Source organism: Lycium ferocissimum, chromosome 10 (assembly GCF_029784015.1).
Source record: "Lycium ferocissimum isolate CSIRO_LF1 chromosome 10, AGI_CSIRO_Lferr_CH_V1, whole genome shotgun sequence".
NCBI classification, from domain to species: domain Eukaryota; kingdom Viridiplantae; phylum Streptophyta; class Magnoliopsida; order Solanales; family Solanaceae; genus Lycium; species Lycium ferocissimum.
Genome location: NC_081351.1, coordinates 61728037 through 61741997, shown reverse-complemented (window position 1 = coordinate 61741997; position 13961 = coordinate 61728037). Strand labels below are relative to the sequence as shown.

The 13961-nt window shown below is 35.6% G+C and overlaps 1 protein-coding gene across 2 annotated transcripts; it reads left to right on the top strand.

Moving 5' to 3' along the window:
• The first annotated feature begins 4174 nt into the window (after positions 1-4174).
• Positions 4175-9918, top strand: LOC132034461 (nuclear poly(A) polymerase 3-like). Of its 2 annotated transcripts, none has more exons than XM_059424821.1 (10): positions 4175-4554; positions 4873-4953; positions 5714-5821; positions 6088-6150; positions 6224-6385; positions 6581-6694; positions 7245-7307; positions 7411-7713; positions 7942-8106; positions 9250-9918. In XM_059424821.1, exons 1-10 carry the CDS (start codon positions 4363-4365, stop codon positions 9634-9636), a joined length of 1638 nt encoding a protein of 545 aa, XP_059280804.1. In that variant the 5' UTR covers positions 4175-4362; the 3' UTR covers positions 9637-9918. The 2 variants fall into 2 exon arrangements, with proteins under 2 accessions (XP_059280804.1, XP_059280805.1); XM_059424822.1 differs by having other exon boundaries at positions 4176-4554; positions 4876-4953.
• The last annotated feature ends 4043 nt before the right edge of the window (positions 9919-13961 follow it).

Sequence of the window (13961 nt, the reverse complement as noted above, 5' to 3'; positions counted from 1 at the left end):
TCATTCTCACAAAGACAAACGTCATCTTTCAAAGTACTTTCATTCATATGACTACCTACATGACACACATCATCATCACAATTTTGAGTCTCATCACATAACACTAAAGCAAGATTAAGAGGCTCATTTTCACATTTACTAAACAATGACGGTGTGTCACACTCATTCAAATGATCAACTACATTCACATCATCACTAATCGGAGGTCCATTAAGCACATCACAAGATACCTCGACTAGTGGGTTGTCAATACACTCAAATTGATCATCCATATACCATCATTCAAATCACAAGTGCCGACACTAGGTGGACACGAATCGACCTCACAAGAAGGATCAATTCGGTCATCAATAGGATCAACTAGTGTAGAGACACTTTCAACAATTACATTATCATTACATGGCAAAGAATCATTAATCTCACACAAAGACAAGCTACTAATCATACTCTCATCACAAACTTGTTTATTCAAAGAGTTGGAAGTATTAAGTTTAGCTATTGTACCTTGAAGTTCACACAAGATATGATCTTTACTTTGAGCTACCCATGGTAAGCTCACTTGACCAATCATAGAGATGGTCTTATTTTTCTTTCCCCCTTCAGATTGAAATTGTGGCAACTCTCTCACATCACTCTGCACATCTTCTCATTTTTCCACTCAGGAGTTGCCACTTTACACCCCCTTACTCCTCTCTGTCTTTTGTCTCTCAAGTTCATCTTTAGGGGATATGGTTGGAAAGAGAAGTTTCCCCTTTTTGTCCACTACATACTTGTACTATTTTTGCTCATATGATAGCCCATGACTTTTAAACTAATCAAGTCCCAAGAACAAGTCACAATAGGACAAAGGAAGTACGTTACACCAAACTTCCTCTTGGTAGTCTCCACAAGAAAACAATACCTTAATCACTTTATCAACCCAATTTCCTTTTTGATCATAATAAGCATATCTCTTCATCAAGTAAGGTAAGCCCAGCCGATTAACCACATTAGAGGAAACAAAATTATGGCTATAAGAATCATCAATCATAAGGCGGAATCTCATAATACCACATACCCCCATGAGTATTTGGGTAGATCTTCTTTTAAGTTCTCTAACGTTCCACCATATTCTCCTTCTTACTTCCCTTTATTAATCCCATCTTCCTCTCTAGGTTATCCATTAGACTCTTCGTTTTAGTTAACATAGCCATCATATCACCAAGTGTAGGTTCCCCGGTGGGAACTTGAGTTTCCTTCACCGTCGTCATCGTACCTGCTTAAGAACACTTAAAAACAAGCAAACAACGTTAGTAGTATAGGAATCTCACCACACTTGTGTTTAAACTCTTTTGTGTTTGACTAGCATCACTCAAATGAACTCACACTCTCTCGCCTTTTACCACTCAATTTGATCGGCCGATGTTGATTCTTGTTTAGATCCGGTGGTTCGCAAGGTGCACAATTGCTACTTGAGATCAGAGTGGATTCTTGTTCAACCAAAGAAAGGAAGACTCAATTTAAGCTAACGGACTTGAATCAAGAAGTTAACAACGAAACAAAAAAATAAGAAAAGCACAAAAAGAAATAGCACGAAAGAAATACGGACACAAGAACTAATTATCCACTAAGTAAGGACAATTACTTAAAGTAATTAGCTAAGAAAAAGAATTATCAATTATCTAGAGAAACCTAGAAATGAAGAAGAGATGAAACAGGGTTGAAGAACAAACTTGCAATGAAATTTCGGGAAAATGCAGGTGGAATTAGGGGTTGAGACTTCACATATGTGTTTTTCATGGCATGAAATGTGACCCTGCAAATGGCCGAAGTAGGCCCACAAGCGGAAGTATAAAATGCATTTGAGGAGTGCATTTTACGGTCCGTATTTTTTTTTTACTGTTGAAATCTACGGTTGAGACTTGTATAATATATGGACCGTATTTTTTTACGGCCCGTCAATTGAAACCATAAATTGGGAACAGTAAGCCACAAAAGGAAGCATAAAATGCATTTCAGAAGTGCATTTTACGATCCGTATTTTTGTACCATGAAAATATCTTCAGAGATTTGCTTTCTGGAACCAATTCACGCCCGGTTTTACGGCCGTAAATATTTTACAGTCTGTAAAGTTGGACCGTATATTTACTTCAGTGACGTATTTTTTTGCACGTGGGTCCCTGAATTTTGGGTTGGATTTTTTTCTGAAATTTGTGAACTTCTTGGGCCCACACAATCTTTTTTTTGCTCTTTTGGCCCAACAAACAATTTTCTACACTTGACCTAAATATTTTTGGATCAAACAAGCTTTTTGGTCATTTTCTTCTATGTCTTCAAGAACTTCAAGAACATTCAAAAGTCCAATCACCCTTAATTCACCTCCAAATCACTCCAAAATCTAGATCCAGGGTCTCATTGTTGTAGAGAACAAAACCCAATAACCCTTAGCCTCCAATTTCCACCTAAGCAACAAGACCCATCAACTTGTTCTTCAAGTTTTTCAAAGCTTCAAATTTCAAAAATGGTAGACCCTTCAATCCTTTGCCAATTTCCTCCAAATTTCGGATTCCTACCCTCCTTTACTAGAAGAACAAAGCCCAATAACTTTCAATCTCCAATTTTCCCTTCTTCTACAAGACCCACTTTGAGTTCTTAGACCTTCAAACCCCTTTAATAGTGAATGACTCAAAAATGACTCGAAATTAAAGATTTAGACTCTAGAAACACTAGGAAACTCTAATCTAACACTAGATTCAACAAAATCAACAAGAAATTCGCCTTTTTTTTTTTTTTTGTAGAATCAAAAGCCAAGACTAGATTTGCTAGGGCAAATCTATTAGTGGCTCCGATACCAATTGATACAAGAACGGATACGCGGAAACAATAAAATGACAAGGAAAAGAAAAGATAGATAGATTGACACAAAAATAGGCACAATTAGGCAACCAAAACTCTAGATTAGTTAAGACCTCCTAATTACACACTATTAAGCATCTAATCTCTTAAGATGACCTCAAGAGAATTGAATTCCCAAGCAATCAATCCTCTCAACAACAAGAATCAACAAGAGCTTAATTCCATAAGCCTCTCCTAAGTTTCTCTCTCTAGAGATAACTCTAAAACACTCAAAATATTCATCAATTCATAAAAAGCTCCATAATGAAATAAAAGACCTACTATTTATACTAGAAAGCTAAGGAAGACAACTATGCTATTACATAACTACCCTTAATAAAGTAAGAACCTTGTTTGGCTAGTCTTCCTTGGGAAAAGATGAAAGTCTTGAATTTATGAAATAGCCTCTTTTGCAATCATAGCCATCCTTTAGTCATTTGGCCACTTCGATGCTCATCCATCTCCAATCCATCCTCCCATGCTATCATCCATGCTATCATCCACACTTGGAAGCCCCGGGATAGTTCTCTAAATGTCCTTGAAGCAACTCGGCTTGTATCGGTTCCCTTTCTTATTCAAAAGACCAGGAAGCTATTGTTTCCTTAACCTAAAAGACAAGGGAGTAACGTAGAAGTCCCTTCCTAATCTAGTTTTCAGTTTATTATTGTTTTTTTTCTTTATTTAGGTCTTGAATAAGATTCCGAATATTCTTCTAATGAAAAAAAAAAAAAAAGAAAAGTGATAGAGTATCTAGAACTTAAAATATATTAATCACATTCATGATTCATCAATATAAATTTTCCTTTTAGGGTGTGTTTGGTATAACTGAAAATATTTTCTCGGAAAATAAGTAATTTTTTTATTTGTCTTATGCAAGTTGAAAAATGACTTTTAAAAGCATGTGCATCTATTCAAAGCAAAATCACTGTGAAGTTTTTAAATTTGGAGAGCAACTTTTGATAGTGAGAAGTGCGTAGGCTATGCGGCGGGGCGGGGGCGGGGGAATTGGGTTTGTGGGTGTGGGGGTGTACGTGTGGGTTGGGGAATATCTTGGTATGTTTTTATTAACCAAACACACCCTTACTTACGATGATGTAACACACAGAGTATAGCCTAGGTGTCAAAATTTTAAATGAGAACACATTGCCCCAACAGCATGTTAACACGTTTTCACCTCTAACCACACACCAAAAGAATTCCCGTTTCTTTCCCCTGTTTCCATACCAAAATTCACAACACAAGAAGAGATCACCATAATTCTTTCTTCATATTCTTCCCTTCTAAAAACAAAACCCCCTTTTTTTCCTCAAGGGTTTAAAGACAATCAAGATCACCAATATCTCTCATATATATTTCCTAACGGAATTGTTTCTAAAGCTTGTTTTTAATAAGGGGTTTTTGTTTATTTTCCCTTTACATTTTCTTACTTGAAAAGACTCAAGAGTCAAGATACTTTCATCTTCTTGAATTCCAATTAAAGATTTGTGCATGGAATTTGGCAATCTTGTAAAGCAACAATTAATTGTTGATCCTGGACATGTGAATTATCCGTTTGTACAGCCAATTGGGTTGCATCCAAATTCGAATCTTGATTCATCAGTGCCTCAGGTTATGGGTTTTCGGCGAAACTTAGATGTGATTCTAAGAACAGAGATGGAAAGGTCAATGTCTCTGTTTCAGGTTTGTATATTCTTGACCTCTCAAATGTTTGACCCTCCTTTTTGAATAAACTTTCGTTGCTAATTCGGACTAGATTAATTCTTTTTTGTTGTTAACATTGAAATTCATATATACTGAAAAAGTACCGTTAATTTGCAATTCTCCTCATCGTAAGAGTACATTTTTGTTATGTCCCACATCGTTACTGGTATGTGCTTGGTGTGGCTGAGAGTGTCAGCTTTGTGGCTGTGTGTATTATTGTTATAATTTCCTTTTCTTCTCCCCTACCCTTAATACTGATGTTTTGTGCTTTCTGTTTAATGTGGCTTTGTTTATAAGCAGATGATGGGCGATGAGGATTTAGTGCCCTCTCCAGAGGAGGAAATAAAGAGGAGAAATGCTATTCACAAGCTCAAACAGGTACTTCCTTTAGAAATCACTGTGCAGGTCAACAATGAATTACTCCCTTCATCACAAAAGAAATGTCGTTTTAGCTCATTTCACGCCCATTAAGAAAAATAATAAATACAAGGGATAGTTAACTAAGTTACCCCTTTTTTTGAGAATTGAGCACTATTAAGAAGAAGTAGTATAGTTGGAAACAACTACTACTATTTTTGTCTTGAATTCCTAAAGCGACAATTATTTTGGGACATGTTTCTTTTGCTGAAGTGACACTTATTTTGGGACGGAGGGAGTATCTCTTTGATAGGTTTATGGAATCCATGAATCATATTGCAAGAAAAGAGCTATCTAAAGAATGAAAACAAGATGGAGTAGTAAATTAATTTGTAAAATAAATGTGCCAAAGAATAAGATATGGAAATAAAACAACAAAACAAAATAAGCTTCACCTGTTACTCGTGATTCGTCAGAGTTTTTCATGTTGTTTTTACAACAACAACTATGCCTCGGTCCCAAACAAGTTGGGTTGGCTGTAAATCCTCACTAATCATGTTACTCCATTCAAACTCATCTCAAGCCAATGTTGTATAAAATAAAAATAAAGAGTACTAGAAGTTCTTTATATATTTTAATGACTATAAATTTCTAAAAGGTTAAACAACTCCTAGAAGTGCTAGTTGTTTCTCTATTATGTAAATTCCGTACCAGAGAGCTGTTTTTTTCTTGGCAAGAGCGATTAACTCAGTTACATTGTTTGTTTGTTTTCATTTATCAGATAGTGAAGGAATGGGTTAAGACAGTGGCTTACCATCGTGGTCTCCCCAAAAGATACCTCAGGTTTGCCTCTGGCACAATATTGACATATGGATCATACGGTCTAGGAGTAAGTCTTTATCCATTACTTGACAGTTCTCTTTCTTTTGTTTCATTAGAGAATGCAGTAGTACGATGGCAGATTTGTGGATAATAATTTCTGTTCTTGTTATCAAGCTGACATTTTCGTGTTGCAAAATGCAGTTCTACTTTAACCAGTAATTGAACACTATCGATCTACGCCCTGGGAGAATGCAATTTACTTGTTACTTCTCTTCCACTTTTAAAATCAAAGTTGCAGTTTCCTCATGTTCTGACTTGTTTTATTCTCTTCAGGTTCATAATTCGGAGTCAGATATTGATGCATTGTGTGTTGGACCGGGCTTTGCAACAATAGCAGTGAGTCCTTTTCTTATTAGCTTCTTTGAATCTGATTGAGGTTGTGCAGATTTTGATGTGTGTATCATTGTAGGAAGACTTTTTCATTGTTCTGCACAACATGCTCGTGAGCAGACCAGAAGTATCAGATATCCACTGTGTCAAAGGTGCAAAGGTTCCTCTGATGCGATTCAAATTTGATGGGATCTCTATTGATCTTCCATATGCACGACTGAAAGTAATATCTATACCTGAGGTGAGTTTACACTTATATTGTTGTTATTGTGATCAATAGTCAATAGTTTGAGTATCCATAGCAAGTCATGACACCTCAAACCTGCTCATTTGCAAAAGAAAACAAAGTTCTCATTAATGTCTTTCTCTAATATAAATAAATATATGATTTCTGAATGAATTGTTACATCATATTAGTGTTCTCTGATATGGCCAGGATGTGGATGTATTCAACCCATTCTTCCTTAAGAATATTGATGATACAAGCTGGAAAAGTCTGTCTGGAGTACGTGCAAATAGGAGGATCCTTCAACTTGTGCCAAATGTAGAGGTAAGTAATGGTTCCAAATAGTTAATTCTTTCAGTTTGTGTAGTGAATCTAGGAGAGCGGTGTTATATTTTACTAAAACTAGAAAACGGACAAAGAATTTACTTGACTTGTGGTTTTACTGATTGAAATACTCTTTCTTCTTAATTTTGTTTAAGTTATGGTTCACTTAACTTTATTGAGATTGTAGTGATGTACTATTCTGAATTCTGAACTCTTACCGGGGGTACTTCATGAGTTCGATTATCGTCATGAGTTCGATTATGGTTATATGAAGTCAAGAAAGAGGCTTTAGAAACTTTGATTTAGTTGATAAATCAGTCACCATCAACTTTTTGAGATATGATGTACGGAGCAGAACTTATTTGAAGATACTCTAGTAGTTGGAACATACCCGCGAATATTGATTCTTCCGTAGTTGAATACAATAATTAGCCTGTTCTCGTTTTGGGATATTCTTGGGCTGTGTCAGTATGTTAAAAGTTCTTAATTGGTGCTCTTTAGTCAGAATTACCGTGACTTACATAGTTGAATTTGTGGTGATATCCTACAGATATTCCAGGCAGTTCTGCGTTGTGTTAAACTATGGGCAAAGAAACGTGGAGTTTATGGGAATGTAAGGATTGTGGACTTTTTATACTGCTTCTCTATTTTAAAGTTTCACTCTGACCAAACTTCATCTTGATCGTGAAATAAACTAATGAAGAAATGACCTGCAGTTGCTCGGATTCTTTGGAGGAGTTCACTTAGCAGTACTTTCAGCATTCATCTGTCAAAGGCATCCAACAGCCAGCTTGAGTGCACTTATTTTTGTTTTCTTCAAGACATTTGCCTTTTGGCATTGGCCGACTCCAGTAGTTTTACAAGATGGAGTTGCTTGGCCAGTTATTCCCACTGATAAAGTTTTGTGGATGCCAATCCAGTTACCGTGTAGCCCATATGAATTTTGTCATTCAAACGTTGTCAGAAGTACATTTTTAAAAATCAAGAATGAGTTCATTAGAGGGCATTTGCTGACTAAGGTATGTCACTTTTGGTATTGATTTATTGATAACTGTGTCCTAATTAAATCTTTAATGCTTCCTTTTCACCCTTTATCTGTGAGCTTGTCCCTTCTTGTTGGTTGAAGGATTTTTGGGACTCAATAATTATGTTGCAAATGTGGTCCTCACCCCCACCCCCACCCCCCTCTCCCTCCCTCCCTTCCAAGCTCTTCTTTCCCTACTCACCACATGTCGTCTTGACTGCAGGATATGTTAAGGCCAGATTTTGATTGGAATATCCTGTTTGAGCCCTTTCCTTATCCAAGAAAATATGTGAAATTTGTCAAAATTTTCCTCTCAACTTCTGATAAAGATGAGCTAGGTGACTGGGTGGGTTGTGTCAAGTCACGCTTTCGCTGCCTAATTATCAAAGTATGTGACCTGCCAACTGACTTATTGTTTCTCTGTCGTTCAACTCTCTTAGCTTTCGTCAAGCATGAATTGTATATATGGCTTTTTGCATAGTTTGACCTCGAACTAGAAAAAAAAATATTAGCAAAGGTGACACACGATAAGCTTTTTGGGAAACCTGCTGAACTATATAGATTCAATATAATCCAATATGTTGTGGATAAGTAATTATGCCTTCTTGTAACACAATATTGAATCTTCTGGTATAGGCAATTCACTTGCTAGAGCTTACTTAACTATATCATTTTATGTAATCCAATAGGCTGAGGGTAAGTGAAGTGATTATGTTATGCAGTTGACTTCCAATAATGCATGGTGAGATATGATTCTTTTTGACAATCGCACTCGTCTTTATTTTGGTGCATGATGACGATTATTTGAGAAATCTTTGTGTAAGGTTTATGATGATACTCAGGGTCAAGAGATTTTCAGTTCAGCCACTTTGTTAATGGAAACTTGGATAAAATCTTTAAGCGTTGGGAGAAGAAATCATTGACTGCATGATGGAAATAATTGTAGATTAATTTACCTCTTTAAAGGGTGCAACTGCTTGTCCAAATTTCATAAATATCCTCATTGAGATATGGAGTACTTTATAAACATTTAAAGACAGCTTAGTTCCTTATGTAATTTGATCAAGGAAAAGGGGGCTGTATCTTTGTTGGTTTCTTTTCTTCTCGAGACATCAAGTAGAAAACTACTTGGTCTTTATCAAAAAAAAAAAAAAAAAAAAAAAAAAGTAGAAAACTACTTGGTATTGTCAAAGTTCCGCTAGTGGTATTGTATCTTTTCGTCCATCTTATTTGTAGCATATGGATTCTGAATCTAGTCTTATATCTAAATAAAGCATTGACGTACATATAGAACCAACGAGGCTAGTAAATTATCTGAGTTTTGACATATTGCCACATGGTTGACTAGAGATGTGATGAGAGTTACTTGATTCTTGATTTTTTTTTTTTCTACCCGGTTTCTGGGAGTCTCTGCCTGGTTTTTCTGGGAACGCATAAAGCAATCTCCTTTGACAAGTAGTTCTATTTTCTATATTATTTTTATTTCATGTTGCAAGTGTTGTATTTTGAAGCTCCTTTTCTTGGTTGGCAGCTGGAGGAGTTGCTTGGGTTTTGTGACCCCAACCCAACAGAGTATGTTGACGTAGATGCATCGGAGCCCAATGCCGTATTCTATTGGGGATTGCCACCTGCTCGGATCGATATGACAGATATAGGTCACGTGCAGGAAGAGTTCTTGAAGAGCACGAACAATGTATATCAAGGCCCAAGTGGGAAGATGAAGTTATCAATTGTGCAAGCTGATCAGTTACCTCAGAAGGCCCACTTTGCTAGTGAACGCCGGAGTACAAAGCCATGTTGGAGGACTGTGAAGAGCAATCAGTGTATATTTCCTGCATGCTACAAATACCAACCCATCTTTGTCGACAGATATTTGACCACAAATGCAAGGCCAGTGTACCCAAGTGCTGGGGGTTAGGCTGCTGCCCTCCCTTCTGGTTTTGGCACTTCCGTTGTTTGGTCTTCCGCAGAGTGAATAGGTTTAACACATTACACAGTTTTTATTTGTGGTCAGTACAGAGAAGATTGGCAATTGTACATTTTGAGTTTGTGTTACTTGTAAATCACCTGAGAGTGTAAATGGTTTTGCTGTTGAAAAACAGATTGAAGAAATGAACATGTACCCATGAAAAATGAGTCATATGGCAGATCCCTTGTTATTTGATGGATCGAATGTTGAGGCTTGTGTTCTCTTGCTCCAGTAGTGGCCATGCTGCAAGTATTTCACTAGCTTGTACTTGTCAAATCTGCATTTGTGTATTGAACTTAACCCCCACCCCCGCCCTTTCCTTTTCACCTTATGCTCTGGTTAAGTAATGTAATAGATCTCGGGCTATGGGTGAGTGACGCTTGAGCCCATCTTTTTGGGGTTCCTTTAATTGACAAAGTTACTCATTTGGTCGGTCAGCAAAAAGTAATTATACTTGCTAGCCAAATATACAAAAATATATATAGTATTACGTATCAAAAAGGTATATTTTATGTATATTATAGATTAATAAATAAAGATATACAATTGTTGGCTATTATTTTGGTGGACTGTTATTTATGTTTTTCATATTACTAAGGGAGGAGGTTGCGCTTCTTAACAAGTATTTTACCATACCCACAACCTGAGAACATTGAGAGGGGAACAACCCATCTGCTGGGTCTATCGAAGACAGCCGCCCTATCTTCCAAGGTAGGGGTAAGGTCTGCGTACGCTCTATCCTCCCAAACTCACCTTGTGGGATTATACTGGGTATGTTGTTGTTTGAAGGGAGGAATAGCTATTTTGTGTTCGGTTTAATTTGTATTTGGTTTAATTTGGACATTTAAACTCTTGTAAATCTAACGTTAAGTTTAAACAACTTTAAGAATATTCCATTTTTATCAGACACTTAATTTGCTTATTATCATTTTTTAGTATGTTTATTCAAACACATACAATTTATTTATTAAATCATCTTCAATACTTAAAAGGATTTTTCGGTGCTTACTACTTATCAGCTATTTGAAGTCAGTTACGTCAAACGAGCATTAAGTATGGAAGACCAACTTATGACTTATTTTGATTTTTAAGTACTTGACTTATAAATACTTCTAATTTTATCAAACGGAAATAAGTTGAAAAATGCTTTTAAGTAGCTCGACGTGCAAATCATTTTAGCCTAGGACTCATTTCTTGTTTCTTAGAGATGAGTTGGTCTCCTTAAGATAGTTACCTAGTTAAACGTGCGAATCATTTTAGCGTAGTAATCATTATATCGTGATGCTGTAACATATCATTTTACCTTGCTTATAAATGCACTTGTTTAGTTGGGGAGTAACTATTCCATATATTTTTTTAATATCCATATACCCGATAGTCTCACATATCTCTAGTTGTTCATTGAAAAAGTCATGCCCACTAAACATCTGTGTACTGTTTATAAATTAAGTCGGTTAGTATTTCTAATCATACTTGCAGTGTTTGAAGCAGTCCAACGCCAACGGCCAGCTCGTATAACAAGATAGATCGGCAAGTAACACAAACTTTAAGTCATGCAATCAGGTGGGATTTAGAAAGGCAATTTAACAAGTATAAAGTTATATCAGTCCACAGTTTGTGAATTATTCAAAACCAGTAAAATTGAATATAGCACTAAATTCCACCAATTTGTCAAGACTTGCATACCATTGTTTTGAAATGTATATATATATATATATTTTTTTTTTTTGACAATTAGCTAGTATAGATGTCCTTCGGAAAAGTTTCATGATCAAGGTTCATTTTCATGGATCATGAACAGCAACAATGATAAATTCAATCCTTGATCATTGGCAGGTGTTACCAAAAAACAAGCATTTCTAAAGTGATATGTTGTCCGTTTCAAATCGGAAGTAAGATTGGTATACGTAGTTGATGAATCATTTAATTTTTGTTTACTTGAATTTTTCAAGGGTCATGTTTTTTGTGACCCAACTTATATACAATGACCATAAACAGGAGATCAGGATTGAAATCTAGCACATGCAAGAAAATGTCCGTGATTTCTTGCAACATGTCTTCTTCTTTCTTTTTTTTAAATAAAAAAAAGTAGCATTGAAATTATAAAAGAAAGACATTACGAACGGAAACTTAAAATCGTGATAATTCGGTAGAGTTTATGAGCTATTCTACTAATTTTTAATAACTTACACGCCACTATGTGGAAATACAAAAAAAAAAAAAAAAAAAAAAAAAGTACGATGAGTGAGCATGAAATCATGACAATTTGCTGGAATTAATGAGCTATCTTATAGAATTGTAATGACTAGCACAATTTAAGGATGTTTTAGTCCGAATTTTTTCGTTAAACTTACAAAGATAATTCCTACGTAAATGTCAAAAGAGAGGACATATTCTAAGGATTTGGATCTCTGCAGTTCATCCAAAGCCTTTCAATCGAATTACACGTGTCTCATTAATTATCTAATGGACCAAATTCATTTTATTAACCCAATAACATTAAACTTGGCTGTTAAAGGCATTTCTCTCCTGCTCTCTTCCTCTTTCTTTTCAACAAAAAAAGACTCTTCCTCACTCCCCAAATTTTTCGAGTAGAAATCTTTGGAAAGCTAAAATTTAACAATATTCATTAAATCTAAGCTACCATGTACATAAACAAATAGGAAGAATTTCAAAAGAGAAATGTTGGAGAGTGTAACCTTAATTGAAGACTACAATTATACAAGAAAAATAAGAGAAAAAGAAACCCAAGAACAAAATAGTGGATCCATACAAAAAAAAACTCAAATCATAAATCCACCATTGTTTCCTTCTTCCCAATTTTCATGCCCAACTAGATTCTTTAGTGGGTCTTTATAATTATAAAGAATCCCAAAATGAAAAGTTTTTCAAAAATGACACTTTGTCAAACTAGTTGATTGCGCTCCTTATTTTTCAAATTTTATAACCCAAGTGCATCCTTTGAATTTTGTTCTCCTTTCTTATGAAAGACTAGATGATCCTTTTTTTTTTTTTTTTAAAATGGTGTGAAAATAATGGTAATAAGAGAATAATTTTGTTGTTAGCAATGCATTTCTTGTTACGCTTTTGGAGATAACGCCTTTAGAAGAACTTTTGTTTGTAGTGAGAACAAAGGCGGAAGAAAGAGAGACTAAAGGTAACTATAGTTAGTATCAATTGCTTTACACACAATAGATCTAGTCCATTAAATTATTGAAGAGCCACGTGTAAATCATATAAGGTAACTCGAGGAATCGGACGGATCCCCTACTGGAGGGGAGCCAGATCCATATTCTAAATACCAGCACAAAGTATCATTTTGTGCAAATCACTCAATGATGCCATTGATGAAAGACTTGCAAACTTGGGTGGAGCTATTATTTCACTTACAGGTTTGATAAAATTCAATAATTATAGCCTAAATTTGGTATTTGTGTTGAAACCTATTTAGTACGAATAATTTATCCAAAATTACTAAGCTGTTTTTTTTTTAAAAATTTGGAATTCATAAATTCAAAATCCTACTTCTAACAAAGCTTAATTCGTTTCAAGAATGCAAATGAAGTATGACGCAGATGCCAAATGCCTAATTTATTTCATTTGTGAACTTGCTACAATTGAGATCACTAGATTTGAGGGGATGGGGAATATCCACGCCAAATGGATGGAACATCAGAAGAATATTGGAATAACGATTGAAACGTATTGAGACTGGTCATGTCGGTGAACTGACCAAACCAAACCCTATAGTAATTATGGTAATATAGGAATTATGTTCAATTAGAATAGGGTCACCTTATTAAATTATGATTCAAGGAGGTGACTTACTTGTATACAAAGAGGTCATTGGGAAGAATACAATGTAGAAAGAATTCTTTCATTATTCTTTTCTCTTACAAATTCTTGTCCCTGTCTCTATTTTAACATGGTATTAGAGCCATGTTAGAAAGGACACAAAAATTCTAAAATAATGGCAGGTGATGAAAAAAGAAGACACGGGCGATAAAAGCAAAGGAATCGTCTGTGAAGAAAACAAAACTCAAAGAAAAACAATCTCTCCCTATGACATTACGTCGAATGATAACCCTGGAATTGTGGTGACACAAGTACAATTGAAGGGTGATAATTATGAAGAATGGGCTAGATCCATGAAGACATCCCTAAGAGTGAGAAGAAGTTCGGCTTCGTCAACGATACGATCAAGAAGCCAGGTGAAGAGTCACCGGACTTGGAGGATTGGTGGACTATAAACTCACTATTGGTGTCGTGGATTC